General features: G+C 38.9%; 1 protein-coding gene across 5 annotated transcripts in view; it reads left to right on the forward strand.

Moving 5' to 3' along the window:
- Positions 1 to 15,217, forward strand: part of SMARCA2 (SWI/SNF related, matrix associated, actin dependent regulator of chromatin, subfamily a, member 2) — a 164,151-nt gene that overhangs the window by 75,209 nt on the left and 73,725 nt on the right. For all 5 annotated transcript variants that reach the window (XM_011379109.2, XM_011379110.2, XM_023522681.1 and 2 more), the window contains 4 exons: positions 4,575 to 4,682; positions 5,291 to 5,377; positions 8,491 to 8,537; positions 10,837 to 11,003. In XM_011379109.2, the coding sequence (XP_011377411.1) occupies positions 4,575 to 4,682; positions 5,291 to 5,377; positions 8,491 to 8,537; positions 10,837 to 11,003 (409 nt within the window). The remainder of the gene's footprint in view (positions 1 to 4,574; positions 4,683 to 5,290; positions 5,378 to 8,490; positions 8,538 to 10,836; positions 11,004 to 15,217) is intronic.

Below are 15,217 nucleotides of genomic sequence, written 5' to 3' on the forward strand. Positions count from 1 at the left end.
TGATGAAGTGATGCTCAAATCTTGCCTGTTTTTTTTCATTGGATTGTTTCTTTTCTTATTGTTGGCTTTTATGATAGAATAATTCTTGAAGATACAGAATGCCAACCTTAGCCCAGTAATTCTGTTTAGTATAGCTAGAGGGACCTCTGAAACCTCTACTTACTCAGCTGAAACTAAAGCAGGCATCTGAGGGCCACATTTTGATAAATGGAGCTCTACTTCACAGAAAGATTAGTTTTAATGAATAAGTACATAATAAAAATTTGTTTTAATCAATGGATATTTCATAATTTTACAAGTCTAGTGAAACACCTAATGAGCAAGAGAATGTATTGTCCCCACCTCCCCTGACGCCACCACCTAGCTGCTGGCGTAAACTCCATTCCTTACACTTAGGACAGAATGGCGATTCGTAGAAAAGTGATTATATAAAACACAACTTAAGCTAGTTAAAAGTTGTTTTTCCAATTTAGCTCCCATGTGAGGTCGTCTGCGCCGACTCTCTTCTTTTTAATTCGTATAATCAAGAACCATCTGCACTTGAAGTTGGCTATGAACATATTGATGTCTAAATATACTATGATATGTGTACAGTGCCTGAGGTTAACTGGAGCTTGAGCTACCTAAAATTGACCCTGATTTTGATATAATCTCTGTAAAACAACCAGAAAGTTTTGTTTAAATGAGCAACTTCTATATTCATTATATACAAATTTAGACCACTTGATATATTTAATCATTACTTTGCTCCCCTCTCATGCTATATAGATCCCAGAACCTGGGAGTTTTTGTTCATTTAATCTTATTGTTTGGAAATCTCAATTCAGAAAGTGGTGATATATCAAATATAATAGTCTAGGTTCATCGTTCCAATAATACGTCCTTTTAGAAGGGAAATTAGGAGTAAAGAATAGTATTCAGGCAGAAACCGTGAATAAAGCTTGAATACTTTTACAGGGTTAGATGAGAGGAGACCCTTGGCCAATGAATCACCTAATTTGGCTCCTTATAGGGGCCAGTTTGATCTTTTACTAAAATAAGAATTCTTAGGAGATAATTATCATGCACATGAGGTCAGCACCTCAGTTTTACATATAATTTGAACAAAGGGAGCCCCAACGGCTCTCACAAGCCTGACTTGTGTAGTGATATCACAAGCCTGACTTGTGAGAGCCGTTGGGGCTCCCTTTGTTCAAATTATAGAATAAAGACTCATAGATACCATTTCCTATAGCACCAGCATATTTTGAGGAACTCTCATGTTCATGCTCTAATCAGGGGCCATCACATTTGAGGAATGGTGAACTCAGACCCAACAGAGTTTAAGATGACATGATTATCATAGACACTTCCCTTGCCTCATCACTGTCGGTCAGTATGTCTCCTTTAGAATTGTTCAGTCTGTCCCGTTCCTGATACATCCATCTGATTGTCTGCTCTGTCACTGCATTGCACTCAGGCCGGGGTAGAAGGTGCAGGAGTCACACCAGAAATAGGCATGATGTGAGAGGTCAGCAGACTTGGTGTGGAGACAAGATCACCTCATCCCGTACGATAGCATGACAGTGCAAAGCGACATCGTCCAACCCATTGGGATGAATGATCAGGCGTTCAAGCACTTTAGGGCAGGAGTCTTTAGAACACATACTAGGGAGCGTGTGTTTGGGGAAAGAGGTACTTACTATTAATCCATTGGGATGCGCAAAGAAGATTTTAGAACTTCCATTTATATTATTTTTTCTCTTACACATAAAAAAACTTAAGTTGCATTGATATTTAAGGTACAGATCGACACTGTGTACATACACATCAGAAAGTCAGTTACATGTCTGGGTTAGACTGTGTAGGTTATCTCAGGGAGAGTTAAAGGAGGCACCACTACCCAGGGCATCTGAAAGATCACTCACCCTCACAGCCAGGTTCATGTACTTCCTGCCCGTTGTGAGGCATTGTGGGTTTCCTGTACCCAGATAAAATTATCTAGGATGATTTGATTTTAGCTAAACTAATACCCTCAGCCCCCAGAATGGACAAAGGGCTTACAAAGATTTTGCAAAGGATTGCAGATTGAAAACAAGAAGAATAGGTGAACAATAAGAAAAAGGTGTTCCTGCCTCTTCTATTCCTAGTATGAGTTTTTATCAGCCACATGGGAGTGTAATTGGACTGGAATTGGCCAAAATAAATTAGATGCCATCAAATTGGCCCCCTGAAATATGGATAGACATCAATTGCCTTTAACATTGATCCATACCCTAAAAGTAACTCGTATCTTAAGACAACATTAATGCATGTGTATAATTCATAAATAAATATATGTGCATGTGTTGAGAAGATGTGCTTTAGCATGTCTTCCTGATAAGGGAATGCAATAAAAAAAAAAAAAATGCTTAATAACCACCTCTTAGAGAGAAGTGAAAGGGAAAATTGACTTTGGCTGGTAGATATGGCAATTGTGGGAGATCTTAAAGGCCCTCAAGGTAGAGTAGGATTAGAAAGGAGGCACCTAAGACTAAGGAACCCCCTAGGCCTGGAGAAAAAAGTACAAAATCAAACAAAATAGCTTAGAGTTGTTTGGGACGGTACAGGGAGCACATATGGAATATAGTTGAGAAGCTTGTGACTGTGATTTTGGTCATGTATATCCAACCAGCTTCTGATATCCCCTAAGAGTGTGAGGGAGGAAGGTCAGAAGGTCAGAAGGTTAGGGTCTCTGGGATGGGCAGGCCTTTCTGCTGCCTTGGCCTCTGTGGGGTGTTTGGCATCCCTTCTGCATGGGGTCATCATGCATGCCTCCTGCTTCTCAAACTTCCCACCTCCGGCACTTAGCAGTAGCTAACTGACAAGAAGAGGGTAGAGGGTTCTGTATTTAATTCTGTGTACGGGTGCCCTAAGGCACCTAAAAACAAGCACCAGCAGTCTCTTCCAGCAGGGAAGCCCCTGTAAAGGTGAACATCAGGGTAGGACTGAGCAGCCTGAACGTCTGCTGGGCCATCCTTAATGTAGAGCGTGACAGAGTGGACTCTGTTTCCAGTCCTAATTGCACCCTTAAATAGCTGTATCATTTTGAGTCCGTCTGTTAACCTTTTCGATGCTCAGGTTCCTTATTTGTAAAATGTGGACTCTAAATGTAACTCTCAGAGCACTTGAATGATGAAATGAGAGAAGGCACATAAAGCACTCTGCCCGGGGCCTGGTTCCTACAAAGAGTTCAGTAATATTAGCCCTTGATACCATTTTTATGATTATACTTGTCTGAAGTTGTTTAACATTTTTCCTCACCATGATCAAATTTCATTGAGAGTTAACAGCTCTTGAAAAAGTCGTGCTTTAAAAATACATCATCAGGCATCTAAAACACAAAGCCTGCATTTAGTACATCCTTATTTATCAAACTTGGAAATTTTTTTCCCCCTGCCCCGGCCAAGAAGGTCATTAAAAACTAAAACAAGTTTATGGTAGGTCACTTGCTTTTCTTAACTTTTTTTCCAGAGAGCCAGCCTTTCTGTAATCTGATTTGATGCATCAGAACTAGGGGCAGAAGACTATTAATTGCGGTTCCATCAGGCTTGACAGGTTCCTTCTAAAACAACAATTGAATGAATATTCAACTTCTCTTTATCTGTGACCTCAGAGCTTTGGCCCTCAGAGCTGAAAATAACCTGATCATTTTTAATCAGTTTATTAAACATTAGGCAGCTCGCTGATTTACTTTTAATCACATTCTGCAGTTTTCCAGGCATTAATCTGACGTTTATAATGAAAATTGCGCATTTGTATTCTGAAGATTTTTTAATAAAGAAAAACAATAATAGGAAGTAATCAAGGTGGTTTTATGCATTACGAGCATGCTAGAAGTATTGCAGGTGTGTGCTAACCCACAGGAACGTAAATTCTCTTTAACTGTTTTAAATTGGATTTTTGCAACATTTCAAATGGAAGCACATGAGGCCTTACCTTCTATTACGTGGTCATAAAGCTGAGTCCAGCTATCGATTAGTTCTTTTCTACCTGTTGTCTTCATTAGGTAGTATCCTCTCATCTCTCAAAAACAAGGTTAATGATAGTTAATTTAAGGCCGTTATATGTATCATTGTAGGGCCAGTACTGGGAGTAGTCGCGTATGACCATTTAAAAAATGTTTTACAAAGAAAATCATAGGGTATTGGCCAGTCACTGTTTTTCCTAAAACTGTTCATATGAAAAGCAGGTATAGTTGGGACACAGAGGAAATACTAAAAGGATACGCTATATTGAACAACTTTGAATTTGAGCAGTTTGCAAGCCATTCTCTTTCTCAAATATGGGCTATGTCAAGAAATTTCAGAAAACATTACCCTTGCCTTAATTACATATAACCTTTTGAAGACCCCATCGTCATAATGATACCTTTAGCAATGATGACCGTGGTCTGTTCTACCATCCCCTCCCATCCCCCAACTCCAGGAATCCATGTGGGGAAACGGAGGTACCCTCATGGCTCCAGGAGTGCCACCAGCAGCCATGTTTCAACTGTGTTCTCACAACAGGCACCTTCTTTCTCCTGCTCTTACTTACTGTTCTTTTTTCTCCAGGTTGAATATGTGATCAAGTGTGACATGTCAGCTCTGCAGAAGATTCTGTATCGCCATATGCAAGCCAAAGGCATCCTCCTCACAGATGGTTCTGAGAAAGATAAGAAGGTACGTGGCGGAAGATGATGGAACTCAAGGTGCCATCGTATGTCTTCTCATGGCCATGATAGTGACTAATCCCAGGAAGCATCCTGCTAATGCCAGTTTGTTAAAACAAATTACTGGATCTTTTTTGTAGCTATTGTAGCTGTGAAATACAATTTCTTAAGTGTAAACTCTTAACTGTAAACAGCATTGGGGCGGGAAGAAGGGAGTATGTTCATATCAAAATAGTGAGCTCTGCTCATGTCATTCCTGCAGAAAACTTATTCCAGCTAAATGTGGGATGGCATTTTAGAAGGTTTTGAAATCCAGTTTCATTCCTTGGGCATCTATTCTGTGCTTTTTTCTCCCCAGAATCCTAGGGAATAGACAGTCATGTCACAAACCCATCAACTTGATGTAATTCCTTCCTGGAGGATAAGTTAGTCACAGGAAAGGTGTTATATCTAACTCAGAAACTGCTATATTATAACAGGAGTTATATTATAACGAGAGGTGTAGGTTCCTGAGAAGACCTACAGCCCTTTGCCCTTTCTATAAGAGCGCACTTTTAAAAAGTTGGAAATATCTGATCAGTTAATAATTTGTTCTCTTTTGACTCTACTTGTTCTTAGGGGAAAGGAGGTGCCAAGACACTTATGAATACTATCATGCAGTTGAGAAAAATCTGCAATCACCCATATATGTTTCAGCACATCGAGGTAAGTCTGCATTCTGTTTTGATTCTAATCCTGATTGTGCTATTCCTACTAATATGACTTAAAGAAATTTTTAAATAAGAAATAAAACAGGTTAAAACGTGTATGGAGGTTGAAACGACATGGTCTGATAGCTTAAACGGGCAGAATTGACAAATGTGAATTTTCTGGTTATTGATTCTTATTGGCACCAAGCACTTGAGCATCTGGAATTTTATAACTAAGAGTTTAAAATAGTGAGAAAATGTTGTAAGCTATGGCTCATTATGTGTGTTTCAGTAAGTACTGTGAATTGCCTTGTTATGGTAGCAGCTCTGAAATTGAAGATAATGATAAATATATCCAGGTTTCTCAGAAAGATGCTGTGAAAAATATTAAAATAATGTATTTATACCTGTTGAAAACAAAAGATGTTCTTGAAATATTTTCTCTGTAAAAGACACCGACTTTGGCCTGTCACTTAGATTTGTATTTTTCCCTTCTGGCTTCTATCATGAGGATGTAAATTCAGGCTTTTAAACTGACTCTGGTCTCTAAGAAGCTGTTTTTAGGGGCGAGGACATTTTTTGCCCTATTCACTACATGTGAATAAGTTTCCTAAATTGACGAGTTTCACCCCAGTCGGAGCAGTTGACTTGAGCAGGAAGGAAAAGGAACCACAACTGCAGTCTCCAAGTTTTCAGCGCCGCTGCTGACGCGGATGGTTCTGGTGGCGGTTCTTTGCCGGCATAGCGCCTGCTTTCTACTACTGCACATGAGCAGGCGGGGCCTGGAGCAAGTCACTGCATGGCTCGGGCGTCTGCACTGGTTTATGAAAAAGTCAATACCTGACAAGTTCTGGGAAATTCAGAGTTGTTAATCACGGTGTGAAAATGGGGTTGACTATTCTTGACTTTGTTGATTTTATTTTTCTCCCTCATTTTTGGTAATTGCACTTGTCAGGTAAGAGCGTTTATTGCACACCCTCCCCCTGTACTGGAGCCCTGTCCCAATTACGGTGGGGAACCAGAAAGACTCCTCCCACTGCTGTTGCCTTCAAGTCCATAGGGCCGAGCATCTATAGACTATAAAGCCCTAGATCTAAGTAAAATGACAACAGCAACAACACTAAAAAATCCACTAACAAGCTACAGCTATTTAGTTATATAGTGTAAGAAGAATCCAGTGTGCAGTGAGTCCATACCCCAGGCCACTTTGTAACTCGGATTGTTCCTCCTGGGGTGAAACTCTGTCAGTTTAGGGAACTTACGTGTAGTGATCTGGCTTAAATCACTCAGCATCTACCAGCTTTAGGGTACATGGCTTGTCGTCAACGATGGTGGATTACAGGACTGGCAGGAGGATGAACTTGAAAAAAAGCAACATAGGAAGCATCTTGTAAACTGATAACATGTTAAACGGATATAAGGTATTGATGAATTAGTGGGAGGTGTATGTTGGGTTTGGGGGAGCCAAAAAGAAAGTCTAATGATGAAAATGAAAATGGGGTCATGTCAGGTTAACCATACCCACTGTCACATTTTTCCTAAAAACAATTTTAAGATACTTACTCTGCTATATAAAGGGGTTTGAGGACTCAGAAATTATGAAAGTGGAATGTCAATCTTACTTTATTTGGTTATCATACAAAAATTAACCTTCGAAACATGCTAGGCCATGTCAGGAAGGGGAAGGACGCCTTCTCTCCTCAAGCTTCTGTCTGTGGCACCTGGGAAGGGTGGAGGGGGACAGCAGCGGTAAAAGGAGCTAAGATTAAGTAATGTGCCCTCCGCTGCATGCATGTTTACATTTTAAATAGCCTTCAATAGAAAAAGAGACTTTGATTTGCAATTTTTGTAACATAAAAAAACTCTCAGGAGCATGTTCTTAGAAACAGGAGCCACAGTTATTGGCTCAAGTATTAAGTTATGGATCAGAGATGGTGTGTACATTTTGCCTCCGTCTTTGTTTTGTTCGCCAACACAACTTGTGTTCATATGAAGTCATCCCAGAAGCCCAGTCTCTCGCTTGCCTCACTGCCTCCCCTGGGACCTTCAAACCACAGAAATGAGAACCGTATTTTTTAAATGATGCTGATTCCTCATCTTATCACCATGTACCAACACATATTGTCTCTCTGGTTTTTACAGCCTTGCTTAGAGATAGGGTTGGAACCTAAAAATCTAGTCAGGATTGGCTTCCTGTGGAGAGAGAAGGAGCGGTTCTTTAGTTTGGAGTGGGATTTGGGGTCATTGTCCATCGGCACTAATTTTGCCATTAGAGCACCATTTTGAGGGGCTGGGCATTATCTACCACAGATAATGGGCATATTTGAGACGAGAGCTCAAAGTGACAGATCTGGTTCCTTGGGAAGAAAAGCTTTGGTGATTGTGGAAGGAAGAGAAGCAAAAAAGGGAGACAGCTGGTGGCTAATGTGCAGGTGTGACATCTTCTCCTTCCCTTGAGAAGGAATGGAAAAGTCACATAGAGAACACTAATGCATTTCTCTCACAGAATCAGTGAGATGGGAATTAGGTGATTAAGTTCTGTATTTTAAAAGCAGAAGCTGGACACCTGAGGGAGCAGCGTACATTTAGGGCCTTATTTGTAATAGAGAAAAGCACAGTATGAAAGGGATGTTAGGACCCCACTAAACTAAGATTTATAGTTTTTGATCACCATTACTTTTACTGTTAAATATTTTCACAGTATATTTCTGTGCACATATTAGTCCTGATGGGCTTATTTTAAACTCTTCTTCTAGTCTAGACTCTAAGCTACTTGGGGGTAGATATTTTAGTTGTTTCTGGATCCCCAGCACCTGTCTAACTCAGCCCTGTGCCAGTAGATGTTTAATTACTGTTTGATGAGTGAACTAACCCTGCTGCCTCAGTGTGAGAGTCTAGAGATTCGCAAAACTCAACAGGATACATTTCTGACAGAACAAAAGTCTGAATTCAAAGACATTGAGTTTCTGGTTCATCTTATAACAAGTATTTCTTGCTTATTTATTATTTTGTTTAACTATACTCTAGAAATAGAGCATAGTTAAATATGGATTACTAAAAGAGTAATCATTTGGTTAATAAGTACATATGGTTTTTTATAATCTTTTTCTTTATCTCTCTCTCTCAAAGGAATCCTTTGCTGAACACCTGGGCTATTCAAATGGGGTCATCAATGGGTAAATCTTAAAAATTTTTTTTCTTCCAAAAATAGTTTGTTGGTCCTACCTAAACGTTTCTCTCTGTAGTGTTTCCTATCACACAAATATATACTGCCAGTCTCCTCAGCCCTCCTCTCTCCTCAGCAGAGGGTACAGAAGTTGTTAAAGTGATATCAGCATTCTCTTTTACTTTACTGGCATAAATTACTACATGCCTTGAGTAAGTGGCTATTCAAAAGGACATAGATCTCATTTAATAGACTTAATAGTATCCCGGTTCTAAAAAATGTTGTCAAAGCTTCAGAGGGTTGTTATTTATAACCAACAGTGTAGCTTAGGCTCAAAGAGGACTTAATCATATTAAATTTCAAGTTGATATTTAACATTAACATGCAGGAGTAGAAATGTTTCGTCTCCTATTAATAAGAATGGCTTTATAGTAATTTGTTAGAATATGGTCTGTATAAGATATTTTTCATTTCAGTGGACATTGAAAAGAATCATACATGCCTTACAACAACAAAAAAGAAACTTGTATTAACAGAAAGTCTCTGTTTTACTGCTTTTGCACCAGGGAAAAGGTATTATTAGGATATAGGGGTCATTCTTGGGTCCCAAGGGCAGGCTGTGTCACTAGGCTGAGAACCAGCAACTGGAATCCATCCAGAAGCAACGCCATGAGTCTCACTTGCCTCCTTTTCCACTGGGTCCTCTGGCCGCTCCTGGTGTCATCTGGTTGGTTAGAGTGGCATATTGAAAACATGGCTGGCCACGGGGGTGTTTGCTGGACAGTTCTCAGAGCAGGGCAGGGACGTTGGGAAGACCTACACTTGAAAATGTGTCTTTTAGAGATGTCGTAAAATCAGCTATCGAATGATACATTTCAGTGTTATAGACTGCACGTGCACTGGCGAGTTTTTCCAGCAATATCCATCCTACAATTAAGTTTTAATAATATAACACATCCCTGTTGATTTTAGAGAAAAGTGGTTTATTATGGAGGAGAAAAGGCTTTACTTTATCTGATTGACAGTCTTCTCCATCTGACAGCAGTACCCACTACCGTCATACTTTTGACTTCAGTTTCCGTGTAAGACAGAACTCTTGCATATCCCACAGTTCATTTTCATGCATTGTACATGGTGATCTTTTCAAAAGATAATGCCAGCTCTAGTCACTGCCCCGTTTAAACCCCACAATGGCTTTATGTTGCACTTAAAACTAAGACGTTCAGCATGGCAAGCAGAGCCCTACAGGATCTGCTCCCACTCCTACGTGCTACCTCTCTGCTTCTCAACTCCCGGTATTCTCCACTCTCTTTTATTTAAACTATGCACACCATTTTTCAATTCCTCAGATTCACCAGGCTCTTTTACTTCTCAAGGCCTTTGCACATACTCTTTCTACTTACTGGAAATTTGTCCTCTCTACTCCTAGGCCCCCATTCTTCACCTGGCTGCCTTTTGTTCATTATTTTAGGTTTTAGCCAAACTATCTCTTCGGTGAGGTCACCCCTGACACTATAAACCAGTGGCTGGCAATTTTTTTTTTTTTCTGTAAAGGGCCAGATCTCAAATGTTATCACCTTTGTGAGCTAAAAAAATCTCTGTCACACCTATTCATCTTTGCCCTTAGAGCATGAAAGCAGCCATAGACAAAAGAGATGAATGAGCATGGCTGTTTCAATAAAACTTTATTCACAAAAACAGGCCAGAGCTGAAGTTTCCCAAACTCTGCTGTCATCTAAAGAAGATAACACATGTTGCTATAAGTTCTCTCATAGCAACTTGCTATTTTTCTTTTTAATACCTAGCACAATTTGTAATTACCCATTTTGAAGGCAAAGATTGTTTATCACTATATGCATGCCTTGCATTATGCTTGGCATATAGTAGGTGATCAGTAAGTATTTGAATGAATTTTAAGTGCCCTAACTTAATAGTTTTATATACTTAATAAGTAGGAATTTAAAGAAATACAACATATATGTGTGTGTGTGCATATGAGAGAGAAACATAGGATGGAAGGAACAAACGAAGGAAGGAAAGAATTAGGAAGGGCTTTTCTTTTCTATCTTCATATCTAGCATAAATAAATGCACTCTGTGAGTTTCGTATAAATATATTTTCTTTTTACATTAAATGCTCTCAATGATTTGAAGTAGATATTCATTCATTCATTCATTCATTCATTCATTCCACAGTTATTTATTGAGTGTTTACTATGCACAAGGCACTATATGAAAAACAAAGCTCTCCTGGAAACTTCAAGAAGACAGCAGTAATACTGTCTTCTTGTTTTGCATTTTTGGGTTCAGGGCTGAGCTGTATCGGGCCTCAGGAAAGTTTGAGCTACTTGATCGTATTCTGCCAAAATTGAGAGCGACTAATCACCGCGTGCTGCTTTTCTGCCAGATGACGTCTCTCATGACCATCATGGAGGATTACTTTGCTTTTCGGAACTTCCTTTACCTGCGTCTTGACGGTGAGTGCATAAGGAATTAGACTCGGAAGCCATGCTGACGAGGGCTCAGGGATAATGGGCACTTAGATCCAATCTCAGCGGAAAATGGGGGGTAAAATTGTTGAAGAATTAACTAGCAGGGTGGGGTGCAGCTTTTCTACATAGCAATTTTTATATCCTCAAGCTTAAAATAAGCTGAAATCACTGGCACAGCTGTTTATCCCACATACAAGCCAGTACAAGTGGACTTAGAGTCATTTATATACCACAATTAAACTAAACTGAAATAAAATTTAAAAGCTCTTCTTGCTCTTAGAGTTGTCTGTTTCTTATGCACCATGTAGAACATTTTGACAAGCCTTTCACTTTTTGTGTTAAGGCATATTTTAAGGGCGTAAAGACTATTCTGTCTCCTTTTTTTCGACAACACTGTAATAGTTTATTTAAGATTATATTTATCATTAAAGTATCTCTTTTCCTAAGTAGAACATATCTGTATATCATGTTAAGAGATACAGCTTCATTGTCTCCTGAATTTTGCAAACTATTTAAAGTTTTACCTGATATTAAGAGTGAAATCAAAGTACTATGTTCTAAAAAATAGAAAGAAAATATGAATGGACTATGACTGTAGGAATACGTCCTAAATTACTATACAATTTGGATATTAGCCCTAATATTTTAGAGAGGAAAGATATCAAAATTTTCATACTGTGGCAGGGAAAAACACTTTCAAAGAGTGGTAAGTGAGAATAGGAGCTAATTGATAGCTGAGATGGTGTTTGCTGAATCTCTGGGTAGAGAAGAATATAGTATTACTAATACCAATTTTATCTAATGCAAGATTCAACCTTTTGTTGAATGGGAAACCTAAAGTTTCTGTTTTGTTAAAAGGTTTTGTTTTGTTTTCAATCCAACATTTTGGCCCCTTTTTGCCATGGATTAGATATAACTGGAAATATACCAACCTCAGACTTGCTGTATTTGAGTTTTTAAGTGAATTCTCTTTATGATCTACCTATTAGGTTAATATTAATTTTTAAATTAATTATATCTCTGACAGGCTTGATTTTTAAAAATCTTTTTACCTCTCTCCTCCAAAGTCACTGAAAACAGATGAGTGGTTAAGTAAGTGTTAATTTTGAATTCATTACACAGTTACACGATCCACAGTCTGTCTCTGGCCAATCTCCTACATTATGTTTTGTCCTCTGACCTGAACCTTTCCTCTCTGTGGGAGAGTTCAGCACTTCATTCTAAAAGCAAACCCTCCTTCCACTGCTGCTCAGGTGAGGGGCAGCCCAGTTCTATTTTCCCCTGGGTTTGCAGCTCCCCACCCCACCACAGGTCTCAGACGTAACTTGTTTACTACTCTGTGGCATTTTGTTTTAAATCTCAGCTCTCAAAGGATTGTAGCCCTGGAATATTGGAGTCTGTGAGACTGGCAAGAAGTGATTTCCTTGAAACAGATCTCTCAAATGTTTTCTTACCAGCCTCACAGACTATCTTTAATAGTCTATTGGTTGCTGTCCTTATTGTTATTTCTAAAAATAGTCATAAGAGCTAACATTTGTGGAATGCCTACTCCATGCTGGATGCAAGACAATGTACTACATGTGCATTATTAATTTAATTCTCTCCAACAAGCTACTGTTATCTCTCATTTACCCCGAGGTACTAATATGATCACCATTGAACATGAGGAAACAAAGGTTTAAGAGAGATGAGTTTACCTGCCAAAGTTTACAGTTAGCAAATGGTAAAACCAGATTCTGACTGAGATTTCTCTGCCTCCAAATTAGCTCAGTTTTTAGCAGATCCAACAAGATATAGCCTATCTCTGAAAATATTGGCTGCTGCCCTTAAGACAGCATTTTAAATATGATTTTGAACTTATTCAAAAATTTTAATTGATTGATTGAAAATGGCCAGGTACCAGAGATACAGTATAAATGAGCCACTCACTCTTCGTGCCATCAAAGCCCTTACAGTTAGGTGGGAGGAGACAAGTAAGCAAGTTCCATCAAATGTTACAGATAGAATTGAGAAAGCCAGACAGGCTTCTACCTGCAGGAAACAGCAGCCATTTGTTTGAGGGACAGAGGGAATTGATAGGCAAACAGTGAATATACACATGGATAAATTAGTACACATACTTGAAGCTACAGCCCCTCTATCCACTTCACCCCTCTTAACCCAGTTGTTCAGATGGCCAGATTTTCATTGCCAGATTTGATGACTCAGATTTTTGACCTCAAGAAAAAAAAACCCATGATCACAGCTAAGCAAATTTTTCTGCAAAGATTGCAGTTGCATGAAGAGATTTAGCTATATTCCATTATAGTCTTTGTTTTCACTGGAAATGATTTTTGAGTGAGAGCAAGTGGTGAAGTTACATCCTAGAAGACAAAATTTTCCAAAAGCAGCTGACACTAAGTTAAAATTAGTAATCAGAAAAGCCTGGCACTGTGTTCCTTCTGGCAAATTCTGCAATTCTCAACACAATCGCCCTTGCTATTAATTGTGTTCTTGGTTATGCTGTACATCAAAGTCTAAAAGAACGTGAAACAGATGCACATTAAATCCTGTGCTACCTACGAGGAGCGTTTATTTGCCTGTGGATAAACCCTGACGAGGTAGTTTGAATCTTCCTGAGCGACGTCCCAGAGATTACTGATAAGCCAAGATCTTGACTTGGGTTGGGGAACCTTTGACTAAAGGAAGTGATAATCCAGCAAATTCTGAACCTTGTAATAAGAAATGCCATAGCTTTCATAAAAGGTGATTTAATCATATTTTCTCCTGGCTTTATAATTTGTCAAATTCCCAGCTATTTATACAGTTTAAATACACACCAGATATATTTGCTTGAGGTATCTGTCAAAGGGCCTGAAAATTTCTTTGACCAAATAATTTGATTTTCTTTTTCAGTACTTTATTTTGCATTTAAGGTTATTTTATCCTAAGTTGGCATATCTGATAATTAGTTTTATTTATATCTTAATGCATGTGATCATGAACTGATTGTTTTTCAGTGGATCAAAACTGAGCTTCTACCTCAAGAGTATATAGATGCACAGTTTTTGTACCCTGCTGTCAGAAAACAGATCTCGGGGAACTCCTTCTTTCCCCATTTTAGAAGCATTTGGGGTGGGGGTGTTGAGTAGGAGTCCTGTGGCTTTTTATTCAGTTTAAAGCAGAGGGTAAATATGTGAACCATTACTCCATATGAGTAATTTTTCAAAAATGATTGCAACTGGAAAGATGATGTAGCGAAAAGGTTTCGTGATTGAACAGAATGTATCTTCCATTATCGTTGTGAACAGATAGTTCCTGGTGATCTCAGAAAGCCAATTCTGAAAATAAAAGAAGAGCCTTACATGTTTGAAACCTCATTCAATAGAGTACATTTAGTGCCTCTCCCCCAAAATCAAAATTCTTACAATTCACTGTTGCAGAATTTGACCAGGTCACCAAACTTGAAATCTAATTTAGAAAGTAAAATGAGCTCTTAAGAATGTTTCTTCATTAAATGGGAGCCCCTAAAGTCCCCTTGGCTGTATGCAAGGAATTGATTCTTTTTCCCTCCTCAAGGGGGTACTTACTATTTTTATTAATATGAAAAACAGATCCCCCCATGTTTGGGAACCTGACCCTCATAGTAACTTGATTCCATTAGCTGTAGTCACTTAAATGTTTTAATCCTCTGAAATAAGTTGCTAGTATATTTTCATCCTTAAAAAAAGAACACCATGTAGAAAGAATATTTGTATAGCAGGCAGTTAGGGACTATCATGTAACATGCACATATATTTCATAATAAGTGAAAGCCTTTTTCAGAACTCTCAGCCACACTGTTTCTGGTGAAATATGTTCAGGTAGACTATGGGTAGGTTTTTTTTTTTTTTACCTTCCACAGTGCAGTTCATGAGATGGCCAGGTAAATATATTACCAGTTCATGGTGTGTGACTGAGTGGCTGGGTCGTGATGCGAAGTATGGATGCCTTGGCACACAGTGAGCTCCATAGTCTGTGGTTTGGTACTCTGATTATCCCCTATTTTGGAGTCTCTTCAGGCACCATGAGGTGAGCCATCGCCAGGTATATTACATGCTGCTCTGTTTGGTTTTAGTTTTGCATCCTTTGAACCCAACAGAGCAGAATGTCAGAATGAGAAACATTGTGAGATTCCTTCTTTGGGGCTTCAAGTCTTGCTAACAAGGATAACAAGGATA

The sequence above is a fragment of the Pteropus vampyrus genome, unplaced genomic scaffold, assembly GCF_000151845.1.
Source record: "Pteropus vampyrus isolate Shadow unplaced genomic scaffold, Pvam_2.0 Scaffold354, whole genome shotgun sequence".
Lineage (NCBI taxonomy): Eukaryota > Metazoa > Chordata > Mammalia > Chiroptera > Pteropodidae > Pteropus > Pteropus vampyrus.